Source organism: Bombina bombina, chromosome 5, assembly GCF_027579735.1.
Source record: "Bombina bombina isolate aBomBom1 chromosome 5, aBomBom1.pri, whole genome shotgun sequence".
NCBI classification, from domain to species: Eukaryota; Metazoa; Chordata; class Amphibia; order Anura; family Bombinatoridae; genus Bombina; species Bombina bombina.
Genome location: NC_069503.1, coordinates 431,099,001 through 431,120,829, shown reverse-complemented (window position 1 = coordinate 431,120,829; position 21,829 = coordinate 431,099,001). Strand labels below are relative to the sequence as shown.

Here is a 21,829-nt window from a genome sequence, read left to right as displayed (position 1 = left end):
AACAGCGACACATTCCTACTCAAAAAGACTGGGTACATAATGTCACTCTTCTCCTTTCCCTGGAAAGGTTTCACTATCAGAAAACAAAAAGGATGGATTTTTACTGCGCCATGTCCTTTTATTGGGAAACATACACTCTCACACTTTCTAGACCCCCGCCACAACTACCTAATAATTCCTAGTCACCCCGACACCTTATACAGCCACATCATCTCCCGTAACACATCTCAAAACTAGGACACATCTGACTCATCTGGAAACTCACCCTGGAGCCATACTTCCTCCGCGCTGGTTTGCTAGACCTTATACCCTATCACTTAACTAACTCCTTGATGACTGTAACTTACCTCTCACGTATATCAACATCAGTGAGACCTTTCTATCTTTTACATAGATCTCTGTCGCATTGCTTTGCTCTGTTTAAATGTTAATGTGGAAGTTTCATCCACATGTGTTATCTTATAAAAAAGAAAAATCCACAAGCTACTATGTCCAAGACCAGAACTTTATGTGGGACTCAACAAATGCATGGATCCTTGGACTTACATACAATGGTCATTACTGGTCTTGCTCTTTGTATATTTCACTTTCATTGTTTTTTCTTTTTTGTCTATGTTATACCACGCCGGAGTGTTTCCATGGCAATTGTAAAATTATTATTTATACCAATAAAGCTTGTTGGAAAAAAAAAAAAAAAAAAAAAAAAAAAAAAAGGACCACAAGACTTCCAAGTAAAAAAAAAAAAAAAAAAAATTTAATCATCCAATAGAAAAGGATAATTGGTAACTTAGTTGGGGTTAATTTAGAGGGGGGATTTAGTTTAGGGGGGTTAGATGTTAGGTAGAAGAGGGTTAGATTTAGTTTTGGGTTTGGCTGTTTAGGTTTGTTTTGTTTTTTTACTTAGATTTTTTTAATATTTCTAACTTAGGGGGCTTAGTTTAGATGGGGGTTAGTTTGTATCTGAGGTTTATGGCAGCATAGGGGTTAATAGTTGATTGTGGTAGGTATAGGGAAGCATAGGGGTTAATATATAGTTGATTGCGGTGGGTATATGGCAGCATAGGGGTTAATAGTTGATTGTGGTGGGTATATAGCAGCAAAGGCGGGTTAATAGTTAATTGCGGTAGGTATAGGGAAGCATAGAGGTTAATAGATAGTTGATTGCGGTGGGTATATGGCAGCATAGGGGTAATAGTTGATTGCTGTGGGTATATGGCAGCAAAGGCGGGTTAATAGTTGATTGCGGTAGGTATATGGCAGCATAGAGGTTAATAGATAGTTGATTGCGGTGGGTATATAGCAGCATAGGGGTTAATAGTTGATTGCGGTGGGTTTATGGCAGCAAAGGCGGGTTAATAGTTAATTGTGGTAGGTATAGGGAAGCATAGGGGTTAATAGTTGATTACAGTGGCTATATGGCAGCATAGGCGGGTTAATAGTTGATTGCGGTAGGTATATGGCAGCATAGAGGTTAATAGATAGTTGATTGCGGTGGGTATATGGCAGCATAGGGGTTAATAGTTGATTGCGGTGGGTATATGGCAGTAAAAGCGGGTTAATAGTTTATTGCGGTAGGTATAGGGAAGCATAGGGGTTAATAGATAGTTGATTGCGGTGGGTATATGGCAGCATAGGGGTTAATAGTTGATTGCAGTGGCTATATGGCAGCATAGGCGGGTTAATAGTTGATTGCGGTAGGTATATGGCAGCATAGGGTTTAATAGTTGATTGCGGTGGGTATATGGCAGCATAGGGGTTAATAGTTGATTGCGGTGGGTAAATAGCAGCATAGGGGTTAATAGTTGATTGCGGTGGGTATATGGCAGCAAAGGCGGGTTAATAGTTCATTGCGGTGGGTATATGGCAGCATAGGGGTTAATAGATAGTTGATTGCGCTGGGTATATGGCAGCATAGGGGTTAATAGTTGATTGCGGCGAGTATATGGCGGGATAGGGGTTTACAGTTAGCGACCTACGGGTTAATAGTTTATTGCGGTGAGTATGTGGCGGCATAGGGGTTAATAGATAGTTGATTGCGGTGGGTATATAGCAGCATAGGGGTTAATAGTTTATTGAGGTGGGTATATGACGGCATAGGGGTTAATAGATAGTTGATTGGGGTGGGTATATGGCAGCATAGGAGTTCATTATTAGTTGATTCGGTGGGTATATGGCCGCATAGAGGTTTATAGTTAGCGACATAAGGGGTCAATAGTTGATTTGTGTGGGTATATGTCAGGATAGGGGTTAATAGTTGAATGCGGCAGGTATATGGCGGCATAGGGTTTTATAGTTAGCGACATAGGAGTTAATAGTTAGTTGATTTCGGTGGGTATGTGGCAGCATAGGGGTTAATAGATAGTTGATTGCAGTTGGTATATGGCGGCATAGGGGTTAATAGTTAGTTGAATGCAGCGGGTATATGGTGGCATAGGGTTTTATAGTTGGTGACATAGGAGTTAATAATTAGTTGATTGCGGTTGGTATATGGTGGCCTGGGGGTTTATAGATAGTTTATTGCGGTGGGTATGTGACAGCATAGGGGTCAATAGATAGATCCTTGCATTGGGTATGTGGTGCGATAGGGGTTAATAGATAGCGACTTGTGGTAGGTATGTGGCGGTTTAGATCTTTATTAGTTTACTGTTTGTAATCATGGGGCTCTTCGGTTTAGGGGTATTCGGATTAGTGGTTAGACAGCCAGCAGTTTTATTATATGGATCCTTTATTATACATCGCAAATATCGTCGGCGATGCTGGGTGTTGCCTAAGCCAGCATTTCTCGACCAATGACGTGTATAGTAAACTCCTCTCGGCGATGCTGCTATGTCGGGAGCTTTGAATTTTCCGACAAGCTCGCTAGACATAGCGGCGGATCCCTTTGAATATTTTGCCGCCTCGTAGCACTTACGATCATTGGGGCCTTAATGAGAATTTGGATTGTGATCAGAAAAGACTGGCTATATTTAACAAAAACTGTAACAATTCTTTTTAATTTTGTCGACATTGAAAAACAGCAGATAAGCAGCCATTAACATGACAATAATTATCAAACCATATATTATGCTCAATCCCATAATGAAAGCATTTTATTACTGCACTATTGCTTAAATATAATATATTAGATCATTTTCTCTGTGTACTTTTATGTCTATTTAATAATATTATAGAAGACTGATCCTCCCAGCTAATGATGTAATCCATTAGCTACCAGCAAAGGCTTCAACATAAGGGTAAAAAGCCTTCCATTATCTCACTATGTACTTCTTTCATTGCCAAATTAAACATTAGGCTTTTGTTGTGGCCCCTCCTTTTCCTGGGGACTACTTGCTTACAGTTTCGTTTCTTCTAATCTGGCTACTCTGATATTTTGCAAAAAAAGACAAGCTCACTTAGTACTGCTCTCACATTTGTTCCCCTGACTCTTGCCTAACAAGCCAATCCTGTCACTTCTGGGCTACAAAGAAGACAATGACCTGTCCCTAGATACACAGCAGAGACAGGATGGATGAGACTTCTTGGAGAGATGAATTTGACAGTAAGATTGAGGAAATACAAGTACCACATAAGTGGAACCTCTCTGTGGATTCTCATCTCAAGCAGGAGAAGCAAGGATGGCTGCTATATACACAATGTACATTTGCCAGGTAATATATGCTGCAAAGTATGTATCCTTATAATATATGTATCATCACATAATAAACTTGTATTCCTGTTTACTTATGTTCTGAAAGGTAATTTACTAGCTGTAAAACAGTGGGTTAGATTCACTAACAGCCTCTGGTTTGCCTAGCTTTTCTTTTCAGTCTGATAATACATGTCCTATGTTATTCTATGAAGACTATTCACTAAAGCTCTCTCATCTCTCTATTCTTTAGTGAATGGGTTACATTGAATAATTTCAAAACTGTTGAGGACAGAGAGACAAGGAAAACTGTTGCTGAACCTGCTCCCAGTGATTTTAATCCAGGGTCTGTGGACACAAAAGTAGGTCACAAACATAAGGGTTAGAGGTGACAAGGGAGGTATTTGTAAAAAGTAACATTATATATTAAATATTACAAATACATGGTATTGTAGTATAATAATGCACTTAAAATTATATTGAAAGCAGAAATGTCCCATCATGCATATGGAAAAATGCATAAATATAAAATGGTTTACTAAAAGCAGTTTACAGTTTTTACTTGACGGCTGATACTACAGTATACCTGGTAACTGTCTGATAGGAGCAACTTCCATAGCTGCATTTATAGACAAGGCCACACATTGAAAAGCATAACAACAAAAACTACAAGAAAATCTTCTTAAAATAAGGTTGCCAACTTTTCTTGAAAAATATAAGGGAGACTTCAGAATCGACAAAATTGCATGCAAGAAATAAACAAACTATACAGCAGCTACTGGTGAAAAAAAGGAGCTAGCTGCTGATTGGTGCCTACACACATTTCTCTCTTGTGATTGGTTAACTAGATGTGATTTGCTAGCTGCCAGTAGTGCAATGCTGTTTCTTCAGCAAAGGATAACAAAATAATGAAGCAAATTTGATAACAGAACTAAATTGGAAAGTTGTTTAAAATTGTATGTTCTATCCAAATGGTAAAACAAAACAAAAATGTGTGGGGTTTCCTGGTCCTTTAATGTCCCTTTAATCTTTAAAGAGGGGTCCTGATATGAACCTTGATAAATATGGTTATCAGATAGTTGCAAAATTTCATCAAAATAATATAATCTGTAATAACAGTGGCTCCTCCCTTGCCCACAGGTTTCAATATAATAAATGTGTTCTCCTTTAATGACTTTAAACATTCAGAGTCATGGTGAGTAAAGTTACATTCACCCCATAAACAATGAATGGCATTATTGTGTGACATCTCACCATGGGGGTGGGGCAGATCAGAAGCGGCACCTTGCTTGGCAACTAGCAAGTAACTATGCTTAGTTGTCTGGCTTCTGCTCAGAGGCATAACTAGAAACCACAGGGCCCAGGTGCAAGAATCTAACAAGAGCCCCTCCAAAAAATATGTGAATTTGATACATATCTTTTTTTTTTTTACATTTAACACAGAAAAAATAATTGTGAATCAGATTTCATGTCTGCAAAAAGGGGCTAACCTGTGCCCACAGTCTATGAGATGGTCTGACCCCCTTTTGCTGTATATAGTGACACTGTTTGACCCACCAGTACTGTATATAGTGAGTTAGTGACACAGAGGGATATTTATCAAGCTGTCAACCGCAAATACGCTGGAATTCCGCAGCGTAATTGTGGCGAGCCTGATTCGCTCCATTTATCAAAGCCTACAGGCCGGCAAAAGTTTAAATTTGTGACGTAACATACAATCCGCCGATCTCAATCCGACAAAGATCGATGCTTATGTCATTACAGATGTTCTGAATACAAATTTGGCACTATCTGACACCTTTTGTCATTTATCAAATGTCTAACAGGTACGCTCGCCACTATTCCGGCCCAGCATACCTGCTTTTCAATCTGCCACCCTGGAGGCTGCAGATGCCATAGGAATCAATGGGAGTCTGAAAGCAGTGAATGCTTATGTTTGATGCTGCCAGATATTTCTATGGTATAATAAAAATTACGTTTACACCTAACACCCTAACATAAGCTACGAGTTTAAACACCCCTAATCTGCCGCCCGACATCGCCGCCACCTACATAATGTTATTAACCCCTATCCTGCCGCTCCTGGAGCCCACCGCAACTAAATAAATGTACTAACCCCTATTGCGCCGCTCCCCAACACTGCCGCAACAAAATAAATGTATTAACCCATATCCCGCCGCTACAGGAGCCCACCGCAACTAAATAAATGTATTAACCCGTATCCCTCTGCTCCCGGAGCCCACCACAACTCTAATAAATGTATTAACCCCTATCCCGCCGCTCCTGAACCCCGCCGCCACCTACATAATGTTATTAACCCCTATTCCTCCGCTCCTGGACCCCTCCGCAACTAAATAAATGTATTAACACCTAAACCCCTGACCACCCACATCACTACCACTTACTAAACCTATTAACCCTTAAACTGTCAGCCCCCCACATTGCCATAAACTAAATTAAGCTATTAACCCCTAAACCTAACAACCCGCTAATTTTACATTAAATATTACCTCATCCCTATCTTATAATAAATGTAATCTTACCTTAAACTATTAATTAACCTAGCCTAACTATTATACTCAAATTACATTGCACTATATTAAACAATTAATTAATCTATCCTAACTATTATATGAAAATTACATTAAACTAACAATTCAAATAACTATATTACATATTTAAAATCCTAACCCTACTCAAGTTATTTAAATCTACAATTAAAAATTACTAAGTTACAAAAAAATAACAACTAAGTTACACAAAATAAAAAACACTAAGTTACACAAAATAAAAAACACTAAGTTACACAAAATAAAAAATAAATGATCAAATTACACCTAATAGTCCTATCAAAATAAAAAAGCCCCCCCAAAATAAAAAAAAACCCTAGCCTACAATAAACTATCAATGGCCCTTAAAAGGGCCTTTTGCGGGGCATTGCCCCAAAGAAATCAGTTCTTTTACCTGTAAAATAAAATACAAACTCCTAACCTAAAATTAAAACCCACCCAATAAACCCTTAAAAAAACACTAACCCCCGAAGATCCACTTACAGTTTTCGAAGACCGGACATCCATCCTCATCCAAGTGGCAGAAGTCCTCAGCGAAGCTGGCAGAAGTCTTCATCCAAGCAGGCAGAAGTCTTCATCCAAGCCGGCATCTTCTATCTTCATCCATCCGGCATGGAGTGGCTCCATCTTCAAGACATCCAGCACGGAGCAACCTCTTCTTCCGACGACTCTTGCAGAATGAAGTTTCCCTTTAAATGACGTCATCCAAGATGGCGTTCCTTACATTCCGATTGGATGATAGAATTTTATCAGCCAATAGGAATTAAGGTGGAAAAAATCATATTGGCTGTTGCAATCAGCCAATAGGATTGAGCTTTCATCCTATTGGCTGATCCAATCAGCCAATAGGATTGAACTCGCATTCTATTGGCTATTCCAATCAGCCAATAGAATGTGAGCTCAATCCTATTGGCTGATCCTATCAAGTACGCTGTCAAGTACATCAAGTACGCTGGGTATAGCAATGTTTCTTTGTGTTAATCAAGCATAAGCAAGCAGCTCCACATAAGCAATCCACTGTGCAACGGTAATGTGTGTGATAATCTGACAGTTCAGAACTATGTCCGCCAGCAAGCACAGTTCTCTCTTTTAAAGCAACAATATAATCCCTAACATATAACAATATGGCAAGTACAAAATTAATCTATATACTATATACTGTACATTTGGTGTTCTCACCTACATGCGCAAGTCCACATGAGCACTTGATAACATATACTACGTACTGGGAATTACATGTGAAGTGACCTCTTATGGGTAACCATTTACCAGATCTTGGGTGGGTCACAGTACTTCTATATTGGATTGAGTGACATTGTGCACAATTGTTACATGGGAATGTACCCATAGAAGTGTTAAAGATAGGATAAAACAACCCAAAGCAGCAATAGGTAAATTAGATCCACAATCCCCTGTAGCCCATCATTTTACATTGTTGGGACACAATAGGAGCCAACTTAAATTCCAAGTAGTAGACAGTGTAGCTCCCTTAAGGGGAAAACAGGCAAAAAATGCTTTTTGAAAAAGAAGAGGAGTGGATAAAAAAACTTGATTTCATGATCCCTCATAGATTGAATAGGGACATTTCTTGGGGACCCTTCCTATAAAGATTTCACTTGTTTTTTCTTTTTTTTTTTGAAGCTTCCAAAATGTTTGTATATATAATTATTTTTATCATCATCAGTTATTTGTAAAGCACCAACAGATTCTGCAGCGCTATAATAATAGCAAAGTAAAAATTTTGGGAGACAAGACAAAAGGATAGAGGGCCCTGCCAAGAGTTTCACTGCTGTATCAGCTCTCATGAAGGTGGTCTACAAAGCAGCTGGGATTGTATGCTTACATGCTAAGGGGGTTCAAGGGGATAACTAAAGGAGGAGAGGAACTATGATAAGAAAATGTTAGTGTATATTAGATGCATCCCTGAACAGCAGAGTCTTTAAGGAGTGCTTGAAAGTTTGAAAACTAGGAGAGAGTCTTGTGTAGCGAGAAGAGAGTTCCACAAACTAGGTGCCAATCTAGAGAAGTCTTGCAGATGGGAATGGAGGAGGTAACGAGAGGAAGAGAGAATAAGTTCATGAGCAGAGTGAAGGGGGTGCGTCTGGAGATAGTATCTGGAGATGAGATTGGAGATATATGGGGTGCAGTGTTATTGAGAGCTTTGAAAGTTAGAGTCAGGATTTTGTGTTTTATTCTGGAGGTTAGAGGAAGCCAGTGAAGGAACTGGCAGAGAGGTGCAGCAGATGAGGAGCGGCGTGTTAGGAAGATCAGCTCGGTAGAGGCATTTATTATGTATTGTAAGGGAGACAGACGGCAGCTAGGGAGGCCAAAGAGGATGGAGTTGCAATAATCAAGGTGGTAAATGAGAGAGTGGATTAAAGTCTTAGAGCTAAATTATGAGTGGAGAGCAAATTAGCTGCACTCCCGCTCTCGTGTTAACTTTATTAGACATTGAAAGTAAAAAGTTTGTGCATGAACACTTACCCGACACACGCAAAAAGCCAAACTTCACATATTGCAACTGCATTAACATTTTTCCCTATAGACTTCATTGGTGCACGGAAAGTGGGGGAAAAAACCCGTACACCCTTACTAGTGCGCTAACCTGATCGTGTTTACTCAAGTGCGCTAACCAGACAAGAAATATAAATATTTCACATTCCAATGTTCTTCATATTGAATAATATGTTATACTTGTTTCTTAAAGTGAAGGTAAACTTACCATGTTTGTGATCCACAGTAATATTGTTCTCCAAAATACAATATAAGTTTCATTCATCGTTTTTTTATAAATTTCCCTCTAAACAAAGTTATAGCCGTAATCCATATATTTATTTTTATCACCTAAATCAGCCCGTATTTCTTTTTCTCCCTAGGTCACGTTTTTTATATAACCTATTGAAATTCTTGCCGTTAGGCGACGGCCAAACTACGTCACCCGCCCACATCTTAGCCTGCGCATGCTCAAGAATTTTTCATGACGAAAATTGTGTCTGGAGCACACTCCTGTTTGGCGCATGCGCATTGGATTGCTTAGTCAAGAAACAGCATCTGCTGTCACGGACGGCTCCAAAAGTACTAAAAAGCTGTTCCCGTTCACAAATAACTTAGTACTCAATGAACACATTATTGTTATTCATTGAGTACTATGTTTCTAGCGCATTGGAGACACCGGTATCGCCGTGAAGCGCATGCTCGGTAAACTGAGAAACCGCCGATTCGTGCATGCGCATTAGAGAGTATTTTCGTGACCGCGCATTAGAGATACGTATAGAGGGGGTGGGACCGCTCTATATGTCACATAACAGCAATATGGGAAGTAAACAATGGGAGGAATTTGCCCTGTAACGGTAGAAAAAACATAATGAATTCATTTTTTTAACAAATGATTAAAAAAAATTAGCGATCATAGTAAACTTATTATATTGTAAGCATTGATGAATTCTAGGGGTATTAACTTTACCTTCACTTTAAATACATATGACTATATTATGTGTGATGTTTTTTGGTAAGATATGTATCTATATACACACACACACACACACACACATATATAGATAGATAGATAGATAGATAGATAGATAGATAGATAGATAGATAGATAGATAGATAGATATACAGGGAGTGCAGAATTATTAGGCAAGTTGTATTTTTGAGGATTAATTTTATTATTGAACAACAACCATGTTCTCAATGAACCCAAAAAACTCATTAATATCAAAGCTGAATAGTTTTGGAAGTAGTTTTTAGTTTGTTTTTAGTTATAGCTATTTTAGGGGGATATCTGTGTGTGCAGGTGACTATTACTGTGCATAATTATTAGGCAACTTAACAAAAAACAAATATATACCCATTTCAATTATTTATTTTTACCAGTGAAACCAATATAACATCTCAACATTCACAAATATACATTTCTGGCATTCAAAAACAAAACAAAAACAAATCAGTGACAATATAGCCACCTTTCTTTGCAAGGACACTCAAAAGCCTGCCATCCATGGATTCTGTCAGTGTTTTGATCTGTTCACCATCAACATTGCGTGCAGCAGCAACCACAGCCTCCCAGACACTGTTCAGAGAGGTGTACTGTTTTCCCTCCTTGTAAATCTCACATTTGATGATGGACCACAGGTTCTCAATGGGGTTCAGATCAGGTGAACAAGGAGGCCATGTCATTAGATTTTCTTCTTTTATACCCTTTCTTGCCAGCCACGCTGTGGAGTACTTGGACGCGTGTGATGGAGCATTGTCCTGCATGAAAATCATGTTTTTCTTGAAGGATGCAGACTTCTTCCTGTACCACTGCTTGAAGAAGGTGTCTTCCAGAAACTGGCAGTAGGACTGGGAGTTGAGCTTGACTCCATCCTCAACCCGAAAAGGCCCCACAAGCTCATCTTTGATGATACCAGCCCAAACCAGTACTCCACCTCCACCTTGCTGGCGTCTGAGTCGGACTGGAGCTCTCTGCCCTTTACCAATCCAGCCACGGGCCCATCCATCTGGCCCATCAAGACTCACTCTCATTTCATCAGTCCATAAAACCTTAGAAAAATCAGTCTTGAGATATTTCTTGGCCCAGTCTTGACGTTTCAGCTTGTGTGTCTTGTTCAGTGGTGGTCGTCTTTCAGCCTTTCTTACCTTGGCCATGTCTCTGAGTATTGCACACCTTGTGCTTTTGGGCACTCCAGTGATGTTGCAGCTCTGAAATATGGCCAAACTGGTGGCAAGTGGCATCTTGGCAGCTGCACGCTTGACTTTTCTCAGTTCATGGGCAGTTATTTTGCACCTTGGTTTTTCCACACGCTTCTTGCGACCCTGTTGACTATTTTGAATGAAACGCTTGATTGTTCGATGATCACGCTTCAGAAGCTTTGCAATTTTAAGAGTGCTGCATCCCTCTGCAAGATATCTCACTATTTTTGACTTTTCTGAGCCTGTCAAGTCCTTCTTTTGATCCATTTTGCCAAAGGAAAGGAAGTTGCCTAATAATTATGCACACCTGATATAGGGTGTTGATGTCATTAGACCACACCCCTTCTCATTACAGAGATTCACATCACCTAATATGCTTAATTGGTAGCAGGCTTTCGAGCCTATACAGCTTGGAGTAAGACAACATGCATAAAGAGGATGATGTGGTCAAAATACTCATTTGCCTAATAATTCTGCACACAGTGTACAGTAGATAGGAATATAATAGATAGGAATATCTACTTTAAAATACTTAGAACATATTCCCCTATATGAAGAACATTGGAATGATAAATATTTACACTACATTCACAGTTCAACAATTTATTATATATGAATATTACATAAATATTATTTTTCATGTTTTCAGCTGCTTGACTGCAAAGGGCTCAAATGCACACACACACGCACACACATATATATATATATATATATATATAAATGCATATGTTTTTATGTGTTTATATGTGTATATATGTCTAACTACAAAATACATATGTACACACATATAAACATATATATCTATATAGATATAGATATACATTCATAAACATTTTTAGACATGTGTATGTATGTATCTCTATGTTAAAGCCCTTTGCAGGCCTTTTTTCCTGAGACCTCATATCTTTGAGCCCTTATAACTTTTTTAGGCAATTTTTAAAAATAATTTGTACTATACAGTACACTGTATTTTTGATGTTTTTTGTGCAACCTTTTAGTTGAGCGTAACAGTTAACTAGAGCTCTGAAGTCGCACCAACCTGGCTCACATTAAATTCAATTGCTCTCAAGCAAACGCATTTACTTTCAACTCGTAATACGCATGCTACTTTTGTGGCGCGCAAAGAGCCGCAATGTACCCCTTATTGCTCGAGTACAACAGTTAGCACACCACTCGTAATATGGCCCTTAGTAGTGTCTTGTGTAAGGAAGTGGCAAATTGTTTTTAAGGTGGAAGCAGCAGGAATTGGCCAAGGACTGGATGTGGGGAGTGAAAGATAGATCTGAGTCAAGTGTGACCCCAAGACATTGGGCATTTGTGTTGGGGTAATGATGTTATTATCAACAGTTATAGAAAGTTGGGGGTAGAGATTTTGGAAGAGAGAGGGATAATAAGGAACTCAGTTTTGCAGAGATTTAGTGTAAAGGGACAGTCTAATAAAAATGAAACTTTTGTTATTCAGATAGGGCATGCCATTTTAAACAACTTTCCAAATAAATTTTATCATCAAACTTGCTTTGTTCTCTTGTTATTGTTTGTGGAAATTGCTACCTAGGTAGGCTCATATTTCTAAGCCCTTTATTGCCGCCTCTTATCTCAGGGCATTTTGACAGGTTTTTTTTTTACAGCTAAACAGCATTAGTTCATGAATGCCATATTGATAACATTGTGCTCAATCCCGTGGAATTACCTAGGAGTCAGCACTGAATGGCTCAAATGTAAGTCTGTCAAAAGTACTGAAATAAGGGGGCAGTCTGCAGAGGCTTAGATACAAGGTAATCACAGAGGTAAAAAAGTATATTAATATAACCTTATTGGTTGTGCAAAACTGGGGAATGAGTAATAGGGGATTATCTATCTTTTTAAACAATAAATATTTTCAAGTTGACTGTCTCTTTAAGGTAGTAAGAGGATGAAAGCCCCAGCTCATGGCAAAGATAACGACTATATAGGCGTTCCATGGGAGTAACCTTTATAACAATGTGGAATCTGCAAGTATGTTCTAAACAATAAACAAAGTGGTGAGATGAACAGTTGTAAGAAATATGCTGCCCTTACTGTGAAACTTTGTATATATCCATTACACTTGTACTTTTTTAGACTAATTATATTTGAATATTTGTTGGCTACACTGGTTTGACTACATTAATCTAAAAGCAATTCTTAATCAGGGTTTTGGGATACCAAGGGGGTAACAATCCTCAGCTCACAAATAATTCAGGCCAGGGTGAAAGGGTCTAGATTTTTTTATGGCCTTGTGCTTTGAGCAAACCGTTTACACACTTATTATATTTACTATATGCACTTATTAGGTCATATTATAGCAAAACGTTTGTTAACCACTGCACTATGTATACTAAACTTTAGATGATTGGTGAAATGCTTTCCTCAACACATCATACCAGGCTTTCTCTCTTGGAAATGCTTTTAGAAATATCTTTAGGTTTTGACAACCTATTGCATGGCAGTAAATTATGCTTACTAACCCAATCATTTATTAATAAACCAAAATGGATTTTACCACCTAGGAGCAGCTTCTTTTAGCCCAATAACGCTTCTCACAGAGAAGACCTTTCCTTAAGTATATCAGTCTGATCTTGCAAACAAGGTCAGTCCAGCCCAGAAATACCAGGCAATCCCTCTCTGAACAAGGAACCTGGCAACCTCAGAAGATTTATTTTTGCCTTCATTGGGCCTCATCAGTGAAAGTTATACTCTGTGAAAAGCTTTACTGGGCTAAAAAGAAGTTGCACCCAAGTGGTAAATCGCCATAGAACAAGCTAACAAGTTATTGAGCTATAATGTATGTATGTGGTAGGTAAATAGTAAAGCAAATAGCTTTTGTGTAGCAAATAGTTATATTAGCTTTAGTATTCAGGAAAATATTTTTGCACATTTATCCTAGGATTTTTTCAGCTAGTAGAGCTACTTTCCCGTGAGGCCTGGGTGCCTATTTGTGAGCAGGAGACACTTTTCTGGGCTGCCTGCTTTTAGCACCACAACTTCTTCCCCCACCCCAGCACTCTGACTGTCCCTCCCAGTGGAGACTTCATCATAGGAAAAGAAGAAGTAAAATAGAGGTGGTTGGCCCTTTAGCAAATTAAGGGGACATGAAACACAACATTTTTCTTATATGATTCAGATAGATTGTACATTTTTAAGCAACTTTCCAATTTACTTCTGCTATCAATTTTGCTTCATTCTCATGGTATCCTTTATTGACGAAGCAGCAATACACTACTGGGAGTTAGCTAAACACATCATTAAGCCAATGAAAATGGGTATACAAGTGCAGCCACCAATCAGCAGCTATCTCTAAGCTCCCGAACCTACATAGGTATGCTTTTCAACAAAGAATACCAAGAATATTAAGCAAATTAGATAAGTGAAGGAAATTAGAAAGTCTAAATCACATACTTATACAATATGTATAAATGTATAATGAAATCAATTGCAGAATTTTCCTGAACATTGTATTAGTATTCTATACCTGGGACTGACAAAAAAAACAATGCCAGCCGACATGCACACAGACAAGACACAGGAAAGGGGAAGAAAAAAAACAAAAAAACACTGCCTTGCACCCCTCGGGGGTCCACATAGCCCCCCATCCAAAGATTTCAGTGAGATATTAGATTTCATTCATCCACTACTGAGGGAGCACACCTTTTAGGATCATAAGCATAAAGCTTAAAGAGTTCTGTAATGGGGAGATAAATTGAATCTGGGTTGTCAAAGGCCAAGCTACTATTACTTTTAGCCACTTAGTAAAGTAAGCTCTAAGATGTTTTTCAACAAGTAGTTTGTTATCCTGCAATTAAATCGTCATTTGTAGCTTCAAAGTATTTACAAATTCAGATATAGTAGGGAGTAGGACATCGGAGGACTTCTATTTCTTAAATATTAAAATTTGTGCCGCCAAGATGGTCATATTTATTAACGTTTAATCACCACTTAATGAATTCTCATAGAACAGAAAGAATATATGATAGAAGGTGAGTTAAATTGTATTTTAGAGAGTTTTATTCAACCAACAATTAATTTTTCCCAAATATTGTCTGATTTTCGGGCACAGCCACAGACAGTGTAAAATGTCAGCTTTCTCTACTTTACATTTGAAACATCTGCAATATTGATTATTTTTAGCCCCTTTATTAATTCGGGTGTGAGATAATAGTTATCCATTAATTTCAATTGGGCCTCCCTCCAGATAATTATTACTGTTTCAGACTCAGATAGATTTATACTCTTTAATATATCCTGAGTTTGAATATCTACAAAATATCTCCCTAAACCTGCCCTGAGTTTGATTACATGTTTCTGACCAAGCTTTATGTATAACGCTTTATACCAGTATGAAATAGATCTTATACCTGCTATGTAAGTTTTAATTCCTGCATCTATCTCTTGTAATTAGACATGTGCATGGCGAAAAAATTCGGTTCAGTTCGGATCGATTCGTAATTTTTCAAAATTTGGTTCGGATCGATTCGAATTCGGAAAATTTAAAATCGATTCGTTTCGGATTTGTTTCGGATTCATTCGGATTTGAAGAAATTCGGCTGGATTCGGTTCGATTCGGTTCGTAAATTCGGCAATTCGGTAAGTGTTAGGTGTGATTAGACTAGTATTATACTGTATATTAGGTGTAAACCTAACATACTGTATAATACTAGTGTAATCCAATGGCCAACCGAATTTACGAATTAATTCGATTAGATTCGAATCGGAAAATTCGGCAAAATTTGAATTCGGAAATTCGGTTCGATCCGAATCGCCGAATTTGCCGAATTTGCAGAATTTGCTGAATTTCCAAATCGAACCGAATCGCACATGTCTACTTGTAATCTCTATTCAAGGCCTATTAGTTGAGACACCTGTATGAGATAACTCCTTGCTTGTAAATACGCAAAAAATTTTTTTGAAGGAAGCAGATATTTCGTTGTTAACTCTGCAAAAGTAAACAGTGACTGATTAGCAGGTTTTATCATTTGTGAAAAATACTTTAACCCCTCCTTATGCCAGTCTCTAAAAACTGCATTATACAGACCAGGCGTGAAATCTGGGATTCCTATAATTGGCAGGTAACGTGATGCGTGAAAGTCAAGACCTAGTATCTTACAATATTTCTGCCAAGCCAGGATAATATTTGAAAAGGTCAACATTTTGCTAATATTACTAGGTAATTTACAGTATGGATAATGAAGAACCGCCTTCAAACTGAATGGCGCTATTAAATCAGATTCTAAGTCATGATATGTAATATATTCTGCCTCTGTTACCAATCTATGCCATATTTAATCATTGATATCCAATTGTAGTATCTTATATTTGGAAATGAGAATCCACCATATTTTCTGAGTTCAGATAATGGCATCTACTTATCAAGCCGTCAACTTACTTGCATTCCACGGCACCAATACGCTTGCCTAAGATCGCCTAACTTCGCTGCCACAGACCTGAATACGCTCTCCAAAGTTACCAAAAACGCTGTCATTTTACAGGCAAGTTTGTATTTATTTTAACTAGGTAGAATAGTTATTAAATAGTTATTAACTATTTACTAACTACCTAGCTAAAATAAATACAAAAGTATCTGTAAAATAAAACCTAACCTAAGTTACAATTACACCTAACACTACACTATAATTAAATAAATTAACTACATTAAATACAATAACCAAAATTAAATTAAATTATCTAAAGTACAAAAAACAAACAAACATTACATTACAGAAAATAATAAACAATTTACAGAAATTTAAACTAATTACACCTAATCTAATAGCCCTATCAAAATAAAAAAAGCCCCCCAAAATAAAAAAAACCCTAGCCTAAACTAAACTACCAATAGCCCTTAAAAGGGCCTTTTGTGGGGCATTGCCCCAAAGTAATCAGCTCTTTTACCTGTAAAAAAAAAATACAAACAACCCCCCCCAATAGTTAAACCCACCACCCACACAACCAACCCCCCCAAAAAAATACTAACTAAAAAAGCCTAAGCTCCCCATTGCCCTGAAAAGGGCATTTGGATTGGGCATTGCCCTTAAAAGGGCAGTTAGCTCTTTTGCAGCCCAAACCCTAACCTAAAAATAAAACCCACCCAATACACCCTTAACAAAAACCTAACACTAACCCCCAGACTTACCGGGAGACGTCTTCATCCAAGCTGGGCAGAAGTGGTCCTCCAGACGGGCAGAAGTCTTCATCCAAGCCGGGCAGAAGTGGTCCTCCAGATGGCAGATTTCTTCATCCAGACGGCATCTTCTATCTTCATCCATCCGGCGCGGAGCGGGTCCATCTTCAAGACATCCGACGTGGAGCATCCTCTTCGGCTGACGACTACCCAACGAATGAAGGTTCCTTTAAGTGATGTCATCCAAGATGGCGTCCCTTAGATTCCAATTGGCTGATAGAATTCTATCAGCCAATCGGAATTAAGGTAGAAAAAATCTACCTAGTCCTATTGGCTGATTGGAACAGCCAAATAGGATTGAGCTCGCATTCTATTGGCTGTTCCAATCAGCCAATAGGATTGAAGTTCAATCCTATTGGCTGATTGCATCAGCCAATAGGATTTTTTCTACCTTAATTCCGATTGGCTGATTTCTATCAGCCAATCGTAATCTAAGGGACGCCATCTTGGATGACGTCACTTAAAGGAACCTTCATTTGTCAGGTAGTCGTCGGCCGAAGAGGATACTCCGTGTCGGATATCTTGAAGATGGACCCGCTCCGCGCCGGATGGATGAAGATAGAAGATGCCATCTGGATGAAGACTTCTGTCGTCTGGAGGACCACTTCTGCCCGGCTTGGATGAAGACTTTTGCCCGTCTGGAGGACCACTTCTGCCCGGCTTGAATGAAGACGCCTCCCGGTAAGTCGATCTTCAGGGGGTTAGTGTTAGGTTTTTTTAAGGGTGTATTGGGTGGGTTTTATTTTTAGGTTAGGGTTTGGGCTGCAAAAGAGCTAACTGCCCTTTTAAGGGCAATGCCCATCCAAATGCCCTTTTCAGGGCAATGGGGAGCTTAGATTTTTTTAGTTAGTATTATTTTGGGAGGGTTGGTTGTGTGGGTGGTGGGTTTTACTGTTGGGGGGGTTGTTTATATTTTTTTACAGGTAAAAGAGCTGATTACTTTGGGGAAATGCCCAGCAAAAGGCTCTTTTAAGGGCTATTGGTAGTTTAGTTTAGGCTAGGGTTTTTTTATTTTGGGGGGGCTTTAATTTTGGTTATTGTATTTAATGTAGTTAATTTATTTAATTATAGTGTAGTGTTAGGTGTAATTGTAACTTAGGTTAGGTTTTATTTTACAAGTACTTTTGTATTTATTTTAGCTAGGTAGTTAGTAAATAGTTAATAACTATTTAGTAACTATTCTACATAGTTAAAATAAATACAAACTTACCTATAAAATAAAAATAAACCCTAAGCTAGATACAATGAAACTATTAGTTATATTGTAGCTATCTTAGGGTTTATTTTATAGGTAAGTATTTAGTTTTAAATAGGAATAATGTAGTTAATGATAGGAATGTTTATTTAAATTAGATTTAAGTTAGGGGGTGTTAGGGTTATACTTAGGTTTAGGGGTTAATAAATTTAATATAGTGGTGGCGACGTTGGGGACGGCAGATTAGGGGTTAATAACATAATGTAGGTGGCGGCGGTGTAGGGGGCGGCAGATTAGGGGTTAATAAGTATAATGTAGGTGGCAGTGGTGTAGGGGTGGCAGATTAGGGGTGTTTAGACTCGGGGTACATGTTAGGGTGTTAGGTGTAAACGTAACTTTATTCTCCCATAGGAATCAATGGGATATTGGGCAGCAGCGAACATGAACTTTGCTGCTTTCAGACTCCCATCGATTCCTATGGCATCCGCCGCCTCCAGGGTGGCGGATTAAAAACCAGGTACGCTGGGCCAGAATAGATTTGTTAACTAGCAAAAGTAGTCAGATTGTGCCGAATTTGCATTTGGAACATCTGTAATGACATAAGCATCGATCTGTGTCGGACTGAGTCCAGCGGATTGTATGTTACGTCACAAAATTCTACTTTTGCCGGTCTGTAGGGTTTGATATCTAAGGGGAATCAGGCTTGCCACAATTACTCTGCGGAATTCCACCGTATTTGCGGTTGGCGGCTTGATAATTAGATGCCATAGTCTCTAATAGAAACGGTGTTGAAGGGCATTTATCGTAACAAACATGGCGGATCTGTTCTTTATTCTATGCATATAGCTTTGTCTCTATCATTTTTTTATTTCAATTAATAAACTTAGAACTCAGAAACGAATGATAATTTTTGACCACACAAAAAATATCTATCAGATAATAACATTTATTTTCATGCCAAATTTCATAAAGATTATTCATAAAGATAAATGCAGCATTTGTTTTTGCTGTAGTTCAGGTTAATCTCTTCAATGTTAAGAGACATGGAAAATATGTACTTCTATCTCAATACTTCATAACTCCAAAAAATACTAAACCAATTTACTGTTTTTGCTTTTTTGTTGTAAGAATATGGAGTCTAAGATTGTGCACACATAACGGCTACATTTAAAAATGTATTTGCATAATAAAATGAATTAATGTTCTACTATGATGCTTTTATCTCCCTGCATATATTTCCAAGAAACCTATTTAATTTAGAAGTTTTGTAGCAATATAACAAAAGAAATACAAAACAAAAATAATGAATTTTTATTTTATTATTATTATTTACAATTAAGGTTCACCTGCTCACATTGTAGGCGTTGGTGGAACTCGGCAGAAGTTCATATCTTGTTTGCTATAAAGCTAGATGGAAATGGCATTGTGAAAATGAGGATCTTCAGGCAGGAGTGTAAACGATGCAACAATTCAGTGATGGAGAAACCTGAGATCACCTATGAGAACCTCAAAAGGGTCATCAGCAATCTAGTTAACAGAATCAAAAGCAAAATTTATAGGCAGAGCAATGGAAATGAAGATTTAAAGTCTGTGATCTACAGTGATAAAATAGAAGGTCCTCATGACAAGGCACACTGTGAGGCATGTAAGCACCAAGTTTGTCAATGGCAGATTATAGATGAGGAGCAACAAAGTCCATCAGACCTTCAGGAACCCTCAACTGATTGGCCAAGACCACCTGCAGTTATTCCATTGCCTCCGCCACCTCATCTAGACACAGCAAGTTTTTCACCACCAACACCTCGGCGACCATCAGTAATACCATTACCTCCACCAGCAAAGCCATCTACACCAAGTCTGTCACCTCCAACAGCTCAACGATCTTCAGTAATTCCATTACCCCCACCAACTCAACCATCCTCACCAAGTCTATCACCACCAACACCTAGGCGTCCATCAGTTATTCCATTGCCTCCACCACCTCATCTAGACACAGCAAGTTTTTCACCACCAACACCTAGGCGTCCATCAGTTATTCCTTTACCCCCACCAACACTGTCATCTTCAACAGTTCTGTTACCATCAACCACAAAACCACCTTTGGTAATTCCTTTACCCCCTCCAGTTAAACAAGACTCTGCAGTCTTATTATCCCCAATAACTCAGCTACCCTTAGTAATTTCATTACCACCAACTACCAAATCACAATCAGTTATGCCATTAACTCCACCAAGTGAAACACCATCGGTTGTTTCATTGCCACCACCAACTCAAAAATCCCCAGAAAACAATACATCTGAAGATACATTGGTTCTTGGTACAGGAATAGAGGGTTTATTTATATAAGTATAATTTTGGGATAGGGGACTTCAAACATATTTATTTCAAAGTTTTAATTTTCAAAAATCTGTTCATAAGTAAGAGCTTTTAAATATGTATTAAAGTTGTCCTTATCACCCTAAGGTAGGTGTATCCCATGCTCTAGTTATGCACACACGGGCATTTGCTGTTAGTTTCAATATATACAAACATTTAACCTTTTTATGCAAAAATATATTTGCGACATGTTCCTTTAAATAATGAATGTGTTTGTTATCATTTTAAAATGTATTCATGTTTAACATGGAACTGAATGTTTCATTTAACTATGGAGCAACAATTGTTATTGGATCATAGAGCTAAAAGCATGGGCATGACCAGCAACACATGTTTTTGGATCATAGAGCTAAGAGCAAGGGCATGACCAATGACAAATGTTATTGGACCACAGAGCTAAGAGCAAGGGCATGACCAATGAAAAATGTTAGGACATTAGCAGCAACAAATGTTATTGGATTATAGAGCTAATAACAAGGACATGACCAGCAACAAATATTATATGACCATAGTGCTCAAAATGCATGGCCAGCAAAACATGTTATTGGATCATAGAGCTAAAAGCAAGGACATTACCAGCAACAAATGCTATTGGATTATAGAGCTAATAACAAGGACATGACCAGCAACGAATATTATATGACTATAGAGCTCAAAATGCATGGCCAGCAAAACATGTTTTTGGATCATAGAGCTAAGAGCAAGGGCATGACCAGCAACAAATGTTAATGGATCATAGAGCTAATAGCAAGGGCATGACCAGCAACAAATGTTATTGGATCATAGAGCTAAGAACAAGGGCATGGGCCGCAACAGGTTACTGGATAGTAGAGCTAATAGCAAGGACATGACCAGCAACAAATGTTATTGGATTATAGAGCTAAGAGAAAGGGCATGGGTAGCAACAGGTTACTGGATAGTAGAGCTAAGAGCAAGGACATGACCAGCAACAAATGTTATTGGATCATAGAGCTAAGTGCAAGGGCATGGGCAGCAACAGGTTACTGGATAGTATAGCTAAGAGCAAGGCCATGACCAGCAAAACATGTTTTTGGATCATAGAGCTAAGAGCAAGGGCATGACCAGCAACAAATGTTATTGGATCATAGAGCTAAGAGCAAGGGTATGACCAGCAACAAAACTTATTGGATCATAGAGCTAAGAGCAAGGGG

At 38.4% G+C, this 21,829-nt stretch overlaps 1 protein-coding gene across 1 annotated transcript; it reads left to right on the top strand.

The window, feature by feature from the left end:
- The first annotated feature begins 3,397 nt into the window (after nt 1–3,397).
- LOC128659371 (receptor-transporting protein 4) lies at nt 3,398–20,743 on the top strand. Its single transcript, XM_053713026.1, has 2 exons — nt 3,398–3,647; nt 19,622–20,743. Exons 1-2 carry the CDS (start codon nt 3,505–3,507, stop codon nt 20,625–20,627), a joined length of 1,149 nt encoding a protein of 382 aa, XP_053569001.1. The 5' UTR covers nt 3,398–3,504; the 3' UTR covers nt 20,628–20,743.
- The last annotated feature ends 1,086 nt before the right edge of the window (nt 20,744–21,829 follow it).

Bases quoted from the DNA above. Each gene is read 5' to 3' on its own strand.
- LOC128659371 (XM_053713026.1), top strand. From the start codon at position 3,505: ATGGATGAGACTTCTTGGAGAGATGAATTTGACAGTAAGATTGAGGAA. The intron at 3,648-19,621 runs GTAATATATGCT...TTTACAATTAAG, and splicing joins ACACAATGTACATTTGCCAG to GTTCACCTGCTCACATTGTA.